Consider the following 16,850-nt stretch of genomic DNA (forward strand, 5'->3'; position numbering starts at 1 on the left):
TTCCGCTCTACTTTCTCCTCTACTCTGCGAAGCACTGCCTATCCATCATGCCCCCATGTAGCCTGTGTGCTTCTAGTAACTTTTCTCTCTCTCTCTTTCCTCTCTGCTTTCTGTTTTCTCTATCCGGCAGCTGATGCAGCAGCAGGCGGCCCTCATGGCTGCCAGTCACGGAGGCTACCTGGCGCCCAGCGTGGCCTTTCCCACCACCCAGATCCACCAGATGGGGGCGCTCAATATCAACAGCCTGCCGCCCACCCCCATGACCCCGGTGTCGGGTGAGTTTCATCAGACACTGGGTGAGCAACAGCGCTTCATTTCCTCTCTTACGGGATGGGGTCTTCTTAGCATTATGTTAACTGGACTGCACACAGTCAGTTCACAAGATTACATACACTTTAAAAGTTAGATTTTTGTTGGACTAAAGCAATAATTTATTTTTATTGTGACCAAAAATGATTTTTGTGCATCTAAATAATGCAGTTGGCCCCTCATTGTGCGCCAACTTTAAAAAAAAAAAAGATGTATGTTTAACGTATCAAATATCCAGTTGCGCATTTTGTCGTTTATTCTTGGATGACTGTTCTAAAACCTAAAACCTGCTGTAGGTTGATTGTAACTGTGCATGTAAACATAGTCGTGTTCTGTTTGCGTAGTTTATGATTTATTAAAGGGTTAATTCACCCAAAAATGAAGATTCTGTCATTAATTATTCACCCTCATGTCGCTCCAAACCCTTAAGACCTTCGTTCATCTTCGGAACACAAATTAAGATATTTTTAATGAAATGCATGAGCCTTCTGGCCTCCAATAGACTGTAACACAATTACCACTGTCAAGGCCCAGAAAGGTAGTAAAAACATCGTTAAAATAGTCCATGTGACTACAGTGGTTCAACCTTAATGTTATGAAGCGACGAGAATACTTTTTGTGTGAAAAAAAACAAAGACTTTATTCAACAACAGTCACATGGAATATTTTAACGATGTCTTTACTACGTTTCTGGGCCTTGAAAGTGGTAATTGTGTTGCAATCTGTTGGAGGCCAGACAGCTCACGAATTTCATCAAATATATCCTAATTTGTGTTCTGAAGATGAATGAAGGTCTTACGGGTGTGGAGCAACATGAGGGTGAGTAATAAATAACAAAAATTTCATTTTTGGGTGAACTAACCCTTTAAGAGTTCAGTACGTATAATTTTTGGATTGACAGAACTGCGCATGTAAACATACTTGCGTTTTTTTTTTTCTTTTTTTGTTCAATATAAAAATTGATTATAACTGTGCATGTAAACACTGATGAAGCATTACTTTTTGATTGACAAAACTTTACACAATTTCACAAATGTCTTCAGTTTTTTTGTGCAACCTTTTGCGTCAAACTTAGAAAAATGAGTGGAAGTGTGGATAACCTTTGAGGTTTTGTTCTGATGCCATTTTTTCTGACGCCATTTTTCTAAATTGAGGTGTCAACTATTTCAGATAATTGACACAAAATTACATAACCTTTCTAACATTTCTTGCCCTGATTTTAAGCAAATCCCATCACATGTCACATTTTAAGTTACAAAAACACCCATGCTGACATTTCCTAAATGGCACTAGCGTCAGAATTGCAGATTGTCCATTTTAGTCGGAAAGCTTTGATAATCAGGACACACGGCTGCTCTGATTGTCATTCCCAACACCCCGTTATCATATAATCTAAACAAACATGAGATCTTACTGGATAATGGCCACCTTACGGCATTTGCTTATGCAGCAGTATTGCACTTTTCCAATCTCTTCCGAAAACATGCCACCCAGTGAATTATGCTCCGCTTTAACAAAGCTCATTCCTCTTTTGTCAACAGCACTGCTGTACCAATTTACACTGTACACCACGACACCGGACAATATCATTTGTCATTCCCGGTAAAGCACATAGTTTGGCAACATATGAGTAGCTTGCAGCTAACTGGCCGGACGATTTCGAAGCACATTATTAGTTTCGTGGCTAATTGACTGACCGTGGAATGACAAAACGTTTGCGCTCTCATGCAAAGTTAAAACACAAGCTTTATTACCTGAGGGGCTGAATAGCAAGACGCTCCCACTGGCATCACATATAGATTTAATACGGTTCCATCTTTTACAAGCCGCCATCCAGTCCCATAAAAGCCTCGTCCAATTAAAGCTCCAGAGCTGTCAAGCCACACTCCTCCTCTGCTGAGGCTATCCATGTGTGGCATTACATGCAAATGTACTTACTTGCTACTTCAAATATTAAGTCAGACAGACAGGACGGTTTGTCAAATGTTTAGTCAAGACACATGCAATGCAAAACATGCACTTTTTCCATCACGAATCATCCATCACACTCTGCATGTTTGTTTTGTCATCACCCATTGTATTACCAATTCTGAAATTCACAGGACTGCAACTGTTTATGTCATAGAATTATACGTTGATGCCTTGTTTACAGTTTATTTTTTTCTTTGGTATGAATGCCAGTGCTTACCAAAAAGTACTGTGGTGCTACCATGGTACAATTATGGCATCAGATGTTAATATTATGGTGCTTTGATATACATATATAATGGTATTTACATTTTACTCCTTTTATATTTTAAAGAACATCATGATAAAATCATGTTCAAAGCATATTAGTACCATGGTATATTGTATGTCCCAAAAACATGCTATTATTGTGGTACAATGGCAAATGTCCTTGAAATTATGTTAATATCATGGTAAATGTCAAAAAACATGGTATTACCATGGTAAATGCTCATGAAACCATGGTATTACCATGGTAAATGTCACAAAAACATGATATTGCCATGGTAAATGCTCACGAAACCATGATATTACCATGGTAAATGTCACAAAACATGATATTACCATAACAAATGTTCATGAAACCACAATATTCCCATGGTAAATGTTGCAAAACAGTAATACCAAGACACATTTTCATAAAACCATAGTAATGCCATGATAAACATCACAAAATGGTATTGCCATGTAAATGCTCATGAAACCATGATATTACCATAGCAAATGTCCATGAAGCTATGTCCATGATGTTGATAAATGTAAAAAAAAAAAAAAAAAAAAAAAAAAAAAAAAAATTGTATTACAATGGTAAATGTCTATGGAACCTAGTAAGTGTCACACAAACATAGTATTACCATGGTAAATACTGAACCAATGAACCATGGTAATCACCTGGTATAAGTTAATGGTACAGTTACTGCCATGTTTTTTGGACATGGTACCATGGTACTATGGTATGATATTTTCATTTAGTTTAACTTGATGTACTAAAATAACTAAAACTGAAATAAAAAATAGAAACTACACATACATATTTTTTTAAAACAATTTTACTAAAAAACAAAATTACTAACCTTAAAATTAAGAAAATATACAAATAAAAACTAATTAAAAATATTAATAAACACTATAATAGTATCTCGTTGGTGCTAAACTGGTACTAATACCATGTTTTCTTTTTTCTTTTTTGGACATGTACTTTGGTATTCTTGTAATACCTTGCTGTACCATGTAAATATCCAAGTGTCCAAGAATCCTTGATCTTTTTGTTATTTTTTTTTTCTTTCCTCGCAAAAATGATCCAGCTCTGTGTAAAACAACCACTCTCTTATGTTTGGATTTTATCCTCTTTGACTAAGATCAATGTCATATTAACATGCAATGCAGCTGCTGGGGTGAATTGGCCTCTCTTACACTGACTTAATTGAAAGAGACTGGCGGAGCTGCGCGGATCTCCTGTGGGCGCGAGATGTACTGAAATATGCGCAGCATTGGACACACTCCTGTATGCGCGTGTGAGCTCTGCTCTTCTGATTGCTTTCCATTATTGAACCTATTGGAATCTGTTGCATTATTAATCATGGGCAAGAAAGAACGTCTGGCGTTAAAAATATTCCAAGGACTACAATAAATAAGATATTCATACGATTTTTATTTCTTGTTCATTCATTCATTCATTTGCATCTCCCTGACAGGCACAGCACCTCTGGTTTATTCAATACATCTGCCTCTGTGCACACACTCCCTCTGATTGGTTGTGACTTGTGAATAAAGCATTGTGGAAGCACGGACTATACTGAAATCTGGTTCGATATTAAGAGCTAATGTTGCCTGAGAAATATTGTGTGCCGTCTTGAATAAACAGAATAAATGTTTTTGGATCAGGCTTTAAAATTGACTGAACAACTGATCTATTGTGATGCAAAAAAGCCTTCTTACATCCTTCCATCATGAAGTGGTTTTTAGGGAATTGTGCTGCAATCTGAAGACATCTGGCAAGAGTACAATTGAACGGCAGAACAGCTGCCACATCATCTGAGGCTGCTTTCAGATCTCCATCTTTTAGTTAATGCACAAGCGCGGAATATTATTAGAGTGAAATATCCTCTGTGTTAGAAATAACATTAACATGAAGTCACAAAGTATTAGCAGAACATCTCATTGTGCTCAGTCAGAGGTACACATAAAAGATTTGCAAAATTGGATTACAAAATAAACAACATCTGGAAAATAATATTATGGTATGGACCACAATGAACAATTTTAACACATTATGTACTGTATAGATGTTGTCATCAATAGTATTATTTAATATGATTTACACAACCTGTCTTCATTTAAAATCTTAAAAATGTAATTGGTAGGACTGGGTGACTGAACTGATTTCTGATTTGAGTCGGATTCATTCAAGGTTGTTTCAGTTAGATTATGATTCAATATGGATTGAAATATGGATTATTTCAGTTACAATGCCAACAGGCCCAATAAAGTATTGCTGTATTAAAGGGATAGTTCACCCAAAAAAGAAAATTATCCCATGATTTACTCACCCTCAAGCCATCCTAGGTGTATATGACTATTTTCTTTCAGACGAACACAATCGGAGATTTTTAAGAAAAAATATCCTTGCTCCTCCAAGCTTTATAATGGTTGGGAATAGGGGCCACATTTTAAAGCCAAAAAATGCACCCATCTATCATAAAAGTAATCCATATGGCTCCAGTGGGTTAATAAAGGCCTTCTGAAGCAAAGCGGTGGGTTTTTGTAAGAAAAATATCCATATTTAAAACTTTATTAAAGGGATAGTTCACCCAAAAATGAAAATTTGATGTTTATCTGCTTACCCCCAGGGCATCCAAGATGTAGGTGACTTTGTTTCTTCAGTAGAACACAAATGATGATTTTTAACTCCAACCGTTGCGGTCTGTCAGTCGTATAATGCTTGTTAATGGGAACTCCATCTATAAGAGTCAAAACATGCACAGACAAATCCAAATTAAACCCTGCGGCTCGTGATGACACACTGATGTCCTAAGACACGAAGTGATCGGTTTGTGTGAGAAACCGAACAGTATTTATATCTTTTTTTATCTCTAATACACCACTATGTCCAACTGCCTTGAGCATCCGGTTGGTGAGGTCTAAAAACGCGCTCTGATGACGGAAGTGATCTCTCACGTGTATATGTCAATGAGTGCGAGCGATCACTTCCGGCATCAGAGTGCGTTCAGACCTCACCAACCGGATGCCGTGCGTGCACTCAAGGCAGTTGGACATAGTGGTGTAGACGGAGACAATATGCTGTTACACATGCTGTTCACATTCACATAACCAACGCGAATATATGCTAAGACGGGCATTTTGACATAACTGTGTGTGTATTTGAACGTTTATGTGTAATAAACCGCGGAGAGGCGGCTATGTGTGTGCGCTCTCAGAGAGCGCGCGCAGTTTTCTTCTCCCTAGGACATAGCTTACATTTTACCTTAATGTTCTTGCCTACCTGTTTCAAAAAAGTGAAGTAACTGGAATATTTCCATTCTGCAAAACTCGCTTCTGCCGACATCTTCAGACAGAAACTACGCAGCCAACTGGTCACGCGCAACTGTACTACAGCTAACGATTTTAAAGAGGCAGTGTTCACTTTTACCTTAAGACGACAAATATACATTTTAAATTCAATATTGATTTAAACAGAACTGTTGAACTAATTTACAGTATGTAACGCAAGTACATTATAAGTAACTGTAATTAAATTACCTAAAAATGAACAGTAATCCCTTACTTTACTTTTTCAGTGGATAAGTAATTTAATTACAGTAACGCGTTACTTAGTAACGCGTTACACCCAACACTGACCGCAGCGGTTGGAGTTAAAAATCATCATTTGTGTTCTACTGAAGAAACAAAGTCACCTACATCTTGGATGCCCTTGGGGTAAGCAGATAAACATCAAATTTTCATTTTTGGGTGAACTATCCCTTTAACTATAATAACTAGCTTTCGGAAGACGGCCGTACACATTGATTTGTGGCAGAAGAGCAACCTCTGACCCGACGCACGACGTAATGACGAACGCGGAAGTGCAGAGGATAGAGAAAAACAAAACACCGGTCACAAAAGTCTAAAACAATATTTTTTAAAGAGAAATGTCAGAGGATTTCGATATAAGAGAAGAAGAGCTTCGGTTTGTTGCCCAGCCCTATTTGTTTGAACCACGAGAGGCGTCTAAGCTTACGCAACTCCTACAATCCTGCGTCATACGTTGCTTCAGGGGTTACTCATTTGGTGCAAGTTGACTTGTGCAGTATGTGTACGGTCGTCCGTCGGAAGCTAGTTATTTGAATCCATAAAGTTTTAAATATGGATATTTTTCTTACAAATACGCATCGCTTCACTTCAGAAGGCTTTTATTAACCCCCTGGAGCCGTATGGATTATTTTTATTATGGATGGATGCATTTTTTATTTTTATTTTTTTGCTTTAAAATGTGGCCCCCCATTCACAACCATTATAAACCTTTTTAAATATATCTCAGACTTTTCGACTGTAGAAAAAAAGACATAAAAATCTTGGATTCTGAAGTGAACTAAGTATATAAAATTGATGATTAATAATAATAATAATATGGTGTTGTTTTTGTTATTTCAATAAATAAATTCTATGGATTTCATACATTTTCACTTTTTAAAATGTGAAATCAATTTGTTATTTTTGTACATTAACACTATTTATTATTAAGCATATAATAATAATAATTATATAGTATAATAAAAGTACAAGACCGTAAAAGTACTGATAGTACAATGGTAAAGTGATAGTATCAGTAGAAAATATTATATATACCATGGTACTGAATGATTACCTTGTTCATATACATGGTATTAACACAGTACCCCAAAGTACTTCAGAGAACACCATGGTACATGTCCAAAAAAAAAAAAAAACCCTGGTATTGCCACGGTTCATAAAAATAACAAAAAGTAAAAGGTATTTACAATGAAGAGGATTTGACATCGCGTTAGTGTGGCTCCAGTATCCGGAGTAACCTAGAAACCTGGGCGTCGGCATCCGGAGGTAACGTGGTAACGTCCCACGGTGCATGCAGCGTTTAGGAGAGCAACAGAGGGGTTAAGAGCGCTCGCTGAAAACAATAGCGCAGCCGCTCTATTAACAGATGTAAAGCACTTAAGCGCGATGGTGCGTACAAGCTCAGCCAGATGGCGCCCTCTATTAGAGGATATATCGCTACCGTGATGCATGGTGATGTTTTCCCCGGTTTTGTTTCTTTTTTATAAGAGTAATGTTCAGCAGGTGCAAGCTCTTGAGCTACATAGTGCTCCAAGTCGACGGCATGACAGTCTAATTGTCAGCGGCGGGATTAAATGGCTTGAAACTGTGCAGCCAGGCTGGTCCTGTTATTCGTCTCTGCCCTGAAGTTTGTACCCTGACACGGGCTTGATGGGTTTCGCAAAGCCCCCGTCCAGCTTTTTTCGGTTTAAATGGAGATGTGTCATGGACAGATGAGAGACTGCACTTTGGTTAAGCATATGTCGGATGTTTCTGTTGTGTTTAAAGCCCCGGACGAAGTTAATGAGGTGTCAGGTGCAGTATTTGCGAGCCATCCGAGGGGCGCGGAACATGATGGGGACGGTTGAGTTCACCTTGTGTGCCTTCAGGGTCATAAAACCCATTGACTTTGTTCTCGGTCTCACGGGGGCCGCGAAATAGACATTATGGTCGTACGAAAGCCTGAAAGCGTTTCAAACGGAGCAGCTGCACAAGTTGTGTTGCATGCTGGTGCCCTCAAATATGCTGTTTTTCTGTTTAAGGAAGACACTGGTTGTAAAAATCAAGTTGTTTATGCATATTTTATTTTGTAAAGTACCTGAAATGAATGTTTAGAGGCTTACAGTTGCATTGATGTCTATTTAAGACTGGCTAGCAAGCTAAAATGTTCTTAAAAGTTCCATTAGACTACATTGAAGATCATTTGGAGTCATTTATCTGTCATTTACTGAATGAGCTGTTATAATACCTTTAAAAACGGTTAAAGACTAAAACCCACTCTTGCATTTCTGCAGCATTTGGATTAAATAGTCTCGAATTTACACTGATTTATATTTCTTTTGGTATTTTGCCATTTTTCTGTCACCAGGCATGAAGAACTTGCAAAATTTAATGCAAAACAGTCCCCAATGGTGTCAGTAGGCAGTGATTGTGCTTTGTGGGATGTAGTTTTAACCCATATTTAGTTAAAATAATATTTAATAGCTTTAAACTAATGTACTACGATGCTACAGTTGGTCTCTGACAGTAAAAGTAATAGTTTGCCTGAAAACAATATATATATATATATATATATATATTGTGGATGAAAAAAATCAGACATGTAGCAGAATGTTCACGCTGCTCTTTTCCATACAATTGAAAGGAATGGGGACTGGAGCTGTTGAGCTTCAAAAAATGAACATAGAAGCACTATGATTTTCTGTTTGATGGAAGAAAAAGTCATATGGGTTTGGAACAACACGAGGAGGAGTAAAAAGTGGCCAAATTTGCATTAAGAGTGAATTGCGGTCAAGTGTTAATGTGTAAGATGGACAATATAGTGGAAGAAAATTTTGTAAACTGCCATTAAAGTATTTATGGCTGTGCTTTTGTGGACATTAAGTGGCATTTTGTAGCATAAAGACATAAGACGTTTTGTTGCATAAAGATTCTCATTGTGTCGCATTACACCAGACGTCTTTATAAATTCAGGAGTAAATAAACATAAGCCAGCCTCTGTATTAAAAATATGGATGTGATGGGAGTTAGTTATTGTGATTGGTTTGGCTGCAGTGCTAACCGATACGGTTCCAGTGCTCCTTGTTGATTTCAGTGTATAATTTGCATAATAAATCCTTTTGGTGCATATGGTAAGCTGTTCCTCATTGTAGTCACCATCGGGTGCAAATCAGCATGATGCACCGAGGGCAGATTGCAGTAATGTAAATCCAATTACACTTCCCTAACATGAAATAACAGTATTTGCAGAATACTCAACAACTCGTAGAGCTCAACATACTAACAGGGGTGACAGATAAAAGATTTGTTTAATAACAGATGGATTCATTCTGGACTTTTGGAATTAGATGCCAAAATAGACTCCATCTGGAACAAATTGCTATGATATGGACCACACAGAACCACAAAGGGAACGATGATACAGTGCACACTTGGATCTACACTAAGAATTGCCTATTGATTCTCTTGATCTGTGAATTGCGTGTCATGCGCTAATACATGGGACCAGTGCAAAATGTTTACACTATAAAATTGTAAACTGAATGATTCTCTCATATCTATAGAACACAGTCCCAGAATGCCTTTAACCTCAGTAAAAAAAATAAAAAAATGATGGACATATTAAGAGTAATGCTAGTTAAAACGTTTTATTCTACTGTTGATGATAAATTGTGTATTTTACCCAATATTTTTGCATATTTTTGTAGGCCACTGCATCAGTTCCAAAAAGCTTTACTCACTTTATTCCTGACAGTTATGGGAACATTTTTTTTAAACCTGAAGGAAACAATCTGTTTATAAATATATACATTTCATTCAGTACCAAAAAGTGACAATAAAAATAGCTAAATCTATTTTAAATCATCATTGTTACCTTAGCCACATGCTAACATCAAACTCTATTGAAATCAAGTGACAGGAATCTCGCATGAAGAGCCCTATTTGTCCATCAAAACAAAACATGATGTACAGCAGGTTAAAAGATATCAGAATATAGTGGTAAGGAGAACCTTAGGGGAACGTTATCCAAAACAAAAAGAAACATTCTAATTGTAATTGATAGAACTTGGTTAAATATACATTGTATTCAGAACCAAAAAGTAATAGTAAAAATAGCTAAATCTATTTCAAATAGTCATTGTTAGCTTAGCATGCTAACATCAAACTCTACTAGAATCAATCGTATTAATCAGCTGCGTACATTTGTTTTTTAAAAAAAGTGGGTGGGCTCAGGAGTGTGTAGTAGGGGGGCTCAGTAGTACATTGAGTTCAATTTATTGAGCAATTTATTTCAACCACCATTTTTAAAAGTCTGTTGCGGTGAGTGCAGTAAGAGTTGTTTGCTATTTGAATCAACAATGGAGTTTAAAAAATAGGACAGATGGATCGACGTCAAGGTTCAGGCTTTATTAAGCTTATATGAGGAGGACGAAATCCAGCGGGAACTGGAAAGTCGCGCACAGTCCTACATCACTGGACTTAATCTTCACGGTACTTTAGACCGCGATGGAAATGCAGACAGCAACAGGTCTGGGGGAAAAAATCTCCTGGGACAAATTTTTCCGGTTAATTTCGGTGGAAACGTGGCATTTGTTTCTTTTGTATTAGGTACCTAATACAAATGATTGTGTTAAAGCTTCAAAATTCCTAAAAGTTGTTCATTTGTGAAGATCCAAAAACCAATAGAAATATCCTATTGGGTTTTTGACTAGGGAACCAGGGTGATGGCCTACAAAAATATGTAATTCTTCCACCTCTCTATTAACTTCTTGTAACAGAGTCGTGGTTTTTAATGCTGTATCATGCGCAAAACTGAAAAACAGCACATCCGTCTAGCGCATTTTTACATAGTGAACAATGGGAAAGAAGTGCAGTAGAATTCAACAAAGTGATCTGTGTGAGACTACCCATTTTTTCAGGGCTAACTATTCGTATCACTCTAGTCATATCATTTGTCTTGTCTTACTAGCTTTTTTTGATGCCTACTGAAGTCTTATTCCTCATCCAGAACATGATCTGAGTTTCCGTGACTAGCTCAGTCTGTTTCCTAACCTTCCTGCGGGCTGGATCCTCCCATCAGCATTCAGCTTTTCGAAACTGTCACATCACAATGATAGATTCCCAACATTATAACAGCACGCAGCTGCCGCTCGGCCCCGCACGTGTGGTCGGTTCGGCTGAGGCTGCCTGTCGGACATCCCTGAACGCGCCCGGTCTCCTGGGCTCTGGGAAGAATGGGGCAGAGGCGTCATCTAATTTATCAATGTGCTGTGTGGGAAGCAAACAATTGCGAAAAAGCTTAGGAACAGGAAATAGCACAAACGAGAGTAAAGAGCTCTCTTCGGCCCACTGGAATTCCCCCAGGTTACAGCAGTGGGAGGCTTGAGTACAGTTTTGGGAACCTTTCTGTTCAATACAAACTTGGTTCACAATCTGTCATGCTGTAAGTGAACGGCACCGCAGCATGTTTGAATCCATCAGCTTGGTCATATTTCTATAAAGACTTTTCTATAGGGTCTTTCGCCACATTGTAATTGAGGCATGCTGGGAGTTTCCATGACGACCGTCCTCTATGTCCAGCATTGTTCACAGATACAGATTGAAATGGTATCCTATGGGAACTGTTTTGTAGTTTGTACCGATGCGCACAGCCACAGCTCAGAAACAAGGCTTGGGATCAAACATGACCCATGCCAGCAAGGGTCTCTTAAAGGATTTTTTTTGCAGATGGTCGCAAATTATTTTTCTGTAAACTTTAAAACCACTTTTTTGTAACTCAACTTGAGTCATTAACAAACATTATAGAATGATTGACAGCTCAGCAGTTCATCTACATTCATTTATATTCTGAAGTCTGATATATTAATCAAACTTCCATGCCATTTCTAATAGTTTTCATGTACATTAATTCAGCATTATATAGTGTAATGATGATTGTTATGATGACTCTTTAATGAGTTATATTATAAAACTTTATAATTACTTATAAGTAATACTGTATCTTATCTATGATATATAAATAATTATAAAATGAATTATAAATAGATTTTAAATGAATATTATTATGAATAAATGATAATTTACCAAATAATGAATATAATATATACTTTGTTTAATTTCAGTGAGCCTTGAACTTTACTCCTATACTGTTAATAAAATTCACTGTGTGTACTATAGACAGACAGACAGATAGATAGCTAGCTAGATAGGTAGATAGATAGATAGATAGATAGATAGATAGATAGATAGATAGATTGATTGTTTGATTGTTTGATTGATTGATTGATTGATTCAGTGGCGTGCATGGGGGAGGGGCCGGGGGGGCTTGAGCCCCTGCCCCTTTGATCGCGAAAGTGAAAGCGCCCTTTGCGATCGCATCGCGGTGCCCCCGCGTTCCCATTTCTGCTCCCTGGAACTCGATTTCTACCCCCCGATTTACCACCCCCTCCCCCCGGGATGCGCTTGAGCCCCTGCCCTCGCGTCTGTGCACGCCACTGGATAGATTCATTCATTCATTTATTCATTCATTGATTTTTCCTCAATATCATCAACATTTTTTGGTTTTCCAGAAAGAGAAAAATTGTGAATTTTATATTTGTGTATACATATTACAAGTTAATTTTGTCAGCATTTATTAGTACAATAGCATTAGCCTCAAAGCTAACTGGCTAAAAGAGAATGCTGTCAATGACCAAAATATTTTCAACTCGTCCCACATTGACAACATTTTAAATGTGTATATATACATTTTCTATAATTTAATGTAAAATTGTTGACTTTTTGTACATCTTCTTTGGTAACTGTACTGACCTACAATGTGCTGTCTGTGTTTGTTTTCCTGGCTCAGCAGGCCTCAGCTCACCGCCTGCCAACATCACCACATCAGCCGTACCCAGCATTGTCACTCCTATCGTCAACGGCTTCACCAGCATCCCTCACCAGCCCAATGGACACCCTGCAGTCGAGGCTGTGTACACTAACGGATTGCCCCCTTACTCCACCCAAAGCCCCACGGCTGCGGACACCCTACAGCAGGCCTTCACTGGGGTGCAGCAATATACAGGTGAACTATATATATAAATATATACTACACACACACACACACATAAATTCTAAGGGTGAAATGTTTTTTGCTTTTTTGTGCTGTTTACTTAAAATGGAAGGTTGTTTTTGACCAACCATGCATCAGTTTGTTGATTTTTTTTTATATTTTTTTTTGTCTCGCTCTCTCGAGTAGCCTTGTTCAATGCTGTATCACATAAATACAGGCTGTGTCCTCAAACAAATTTCTCTTTGTACGTACAGCCATCTACCCTGCGACCACACTGACCCCTATTGGCCAAAGCTTGCCACAGCCACCACAAGTCATTCAACAGCAGCAGCAGAGAGAAGGTGAGGGTGAGAGATTTTTCATTTGTTTTTATGTATATGCATCAATATACATGCATGATGATGAGGGACAAACTGAATGAAATGCCTGAAATTAACAATATAGACCTTAGTCAGGTTACATGCCATATTTAATTTAACACGGATGAAAACGAGGCTATGAGGAATATACTTGTAGGCTGTGTCCAGTCTCTTGGGGAGGTACTTCTTTTAATTATGTATTTACTTTGCGACTGCTAAAAAAGTATGTTCTATATAGTACGAATGCGTATAGCATGAATGTAATCTGTACTACATTCGCCATGTTGTCATTATCATGTGATCTACCAGGGTCAGTTGTGTCACTTCACTATCATTCACAAATCCTCTCCCATGGCCTCATAGTAAAGTGTCCCAATCATATGCACACTTCAGAATCTCAGCGGAAGTAGTAGGTCATCCAGGTACTTTTTGCCTACTGTTTCATGAATACTGAATTCGGACACACTTCTTTTGTCACATACTGTTTTTCACCTACTATGTAGTAGGAAAGTTTGCGATTTCAAATGCAGGCACAGTCTTTACAATGACGTGCACTGAATATAGGTCCTAGATCACATAACTTTCATAACTCACAACCTTCAAAACTATGGAGTTTTTGTAGAGTTTTTGTCTACTGATTTTTGTTTTTTCAAAAAGACGTTTCGTCAGCTGGACAATCGGTATGTTGTTAAACAACAGTACAATCCATTAAATGCACTGTACTTCTATCCCTTATATTCCTGACAAACATTAAATATGGCGCTACCCTGACTAAGGTCTGTTATTTACATATAAGTCCTATATTTAAAGGGGACCTATTATGCCCCTTTTACAAGATGTAATATAAGTCTCTGGTGTCCCCAGAATGTGTCTGTGAAGTTTCAGCTCAAAATACCCCACAGATCATTTATTATAGCTTGTCAAATTTGCCCCTATTTGGGTGTGAGCAAAAACACGCCGTTTTTGTGTGTGTCCCTTTAAATGCAAATGAGCTGCTGCTACAAAAGTGGGCAGAGATTTAACAGCTTGTGCTTTGGTTGCTCAACAACAACAAAGCTGGAGAATCTCACGCAGCCAAAATGACGAATGTCAGTAACGGTGTTCAGCCTTACATTGTTTAAACTGGAGTCGAACACTGATGGAGAGACTCAGGAAGAAGTTACAACTTTTAGAATCCAACTGAATGGTTAGTGGATAAATTTATGTAGTTGCTGTGGACTCATCGAGCATGTGCCGTCATGTTAATCTTTCGTGCAAATCCGGCGTTGAATTGACCCTCATTTGTGAAGCAGTGCAGCATAAAATGACGGCATGGCAACAACACTCTACTACAACAACTCTTCCTCTTCTCTAAAGCAGCCCAACATGGCCTAAATAATGTTCAGTGCTCGTCTGTGCAGCCAACAACAGAACAGTTAGCATGCGTTGCTCGAATTTTTGCCATGGCGTTAGAACTGGTACACCGTTGTTGCTTGCGAAAACAAAATGTTGGCACCGTGGGTGGAAACGTGCAGATTAAGGGGCGGTAATATTATAATAAGATCCCCTTCCTACATCACTAGGGGAGCGAAATCTGTGCATCTCATTTTTTTCACATGCTTGCAAAGTTTCTGGGTTGTCCTTTTTCATGTTTTCTGGGTTGGTAGATGCAGCGGGGAAGCGATTATAGCACTTAAATAGGGAAAAAGTCAGATTTTCATGATATATCCCCTTTAAAAAAAAAAAAAAGTGTCTCTGTCACTTGAAAGGAAACTTCACAGTGAATAACAACATATTTGTGTTGCAGGACCAGAGGGCTGCAACCTCTTCATCTACCATCTACCGCAGGAATTTGGTGACAACGAGCTCATGCAGATGTTCCTTCCATTTGGTACAGTTATCTCCTCCAAGGTCTTCATGGATAGAGCCACCAACCAGAGCAAATGTTTTGGTGAGACAAATCAGCACGCATTTCTTTCCACATGCATTTTTTTTTCGAATGTTCTATGATTATCTTGTAATTTATACATAGAATTATATATACATGTACAGAATTGTGGATTTTTTTAATAAACATGTCAACAAATCCTTTAAATGTAACTATATTCAGAACAGAACAGGAATGAAAATATAGGTATAAAACAAATTATAGTGGCATTCATTATAAACCACATTTATTATAAACGCCAAGCTTAAACAAGTTTATATAAAGCAAAACTGAAACTATTGGCATGTGGGAAATGTGCTGTACAAATAAACATAAGCTCACGATCTTTTCTAAATGTGTGCGCCTTTAATATCAGTAAAAAGTTGCACAAAAATGGTAAAAATGTTTGATTACAACATGCTTAGTGTAACCAATAGCAGTGATTAACTACAGAAAAGTATTGCGCAAGTGACTTAAGTAATGCTTCCGTATGCAACCCGTCCCAGATCAACCAATAATCGGTTTCTGCCCCGTTCACAGTGTAAACACCATTCTGTATTCTATGTCAAGCCACAAACCAGAGCGCTGCCTTTTAAAAATCCCTGAGCCAGAAAAAAGTCCTAAGTGAAGCAAAAAGGCCCATTATGGATCAACATCTGTTCCCGCTCCAGGGGGAGACATTTCCCAAGCCACAATTAATAGCAGCTCCCGTCTCCTGGGGGAGGTTAATAAGATATAAATTTGTGAAGTAGGACCTATTTGCCGTATTGACTTATACACTATGCATTTACTGCATAATGTCAGGTCTGGGTAACAGGCGCTCGGTAGAGTAATTAATCTGCGGTGGGGGCCGCGGCCCGAGATGGACCGATGGGACTTGGCTGAGAGCACTGACATACATAGATTCCCTATTAAGCAGCCTTGTGGCTTTATCCCCCACTTCACCTCCACGCAGACCCTCTCGTCTTATAGATACAAGCCTCGAAATGGGGGCATTTGCAGGCGCGGTTAGGAGCCTAGGCCACTCTGCTCTCAGGTGGCTGATGACCGATGAAAGCACCCGCTGTTTTTTATGGTTCACGACCGGTTCCTGATGACACTCGTAATGCCAGCGAAAGTGCATCCACACTTCAGTGCGGCTTTTTGGTCACTGGTTTTAAAAAGTTGATGGTTTTGAATGGCAAGCTGGGGCTGTCATGGACGAATGGGTTTGAATGCTGTGGGTGGCCCCGTTTCAGAGTCCTATGGGGCGATTTGTCCCTGTTCTATACCACCAGTGGCTTATATATGTTCAAAAGTAGCCCACACAGATGCATATATGGTGATTTTATAGAGTTAAAGTTGCAATACGTTCATAAAAAAGCAATTTTTGGCTTGATTTTTTAACGTTTCTTTAATATGATGCCATATAATCAGTTTTAGTACCCAA

General features: G+C 38.4%; 1 protein-coding gene across 15 annotated transcripts in view; it reads left to right on the forward strand.

Moving 5' to 3' along the window:
- Positions 1 to 16,850, forward strand: part of celf5a (cugbp, Elav-like family member 5a) — a 225,716-nt gene that overhangs the window by 203,461 nt on the left and 5,405 nt on the right. For 5 of the 15 annotated variants that reach the window (XM_051909951.1, XM_051909940.1, XM_051909946.1 and 2 more), the window contains 4 exons: positions 131 to 296; positions 12,953 to 13,168; positions 13,411 to 13,503; positions 15,302 to 15,445. In XM_051909951.1, the coding sequence (XP_051765911.1) occupies positions 131 to 296; positions 12,953 to 13,168; positions 13,411 to 13,503; positions 15,302 to 15,445 (619 nt within the window). The remainder of the gene's footprint in view (positions 1 to 130; positions 297 to 12,952; positions 13,169 to 13,410; positions 13,504 to 15,301; positions 15,446 to 16,850) is intronic. The other 10 variants (XM_051909949.1, XM_051909948.1, XM_051909944.1 and 7 more) reach the window with 5 other exon arrangements.

Source organism: Ctenopharyngodon idella, chromosome 10 (genome assembly GCF_019924925.1).
Source record: "Ctenopharyngodon idella isolate HZGC_01 chromosome 10, HZGC01, whole genome shotgun sequence".
NCBI lineage: Eukaryota > Metazoa > Chordata > Actinopteri > Cypriniformes > Xenocyprididae > Ctenopharyngodon > Ctenopharyngodon idella.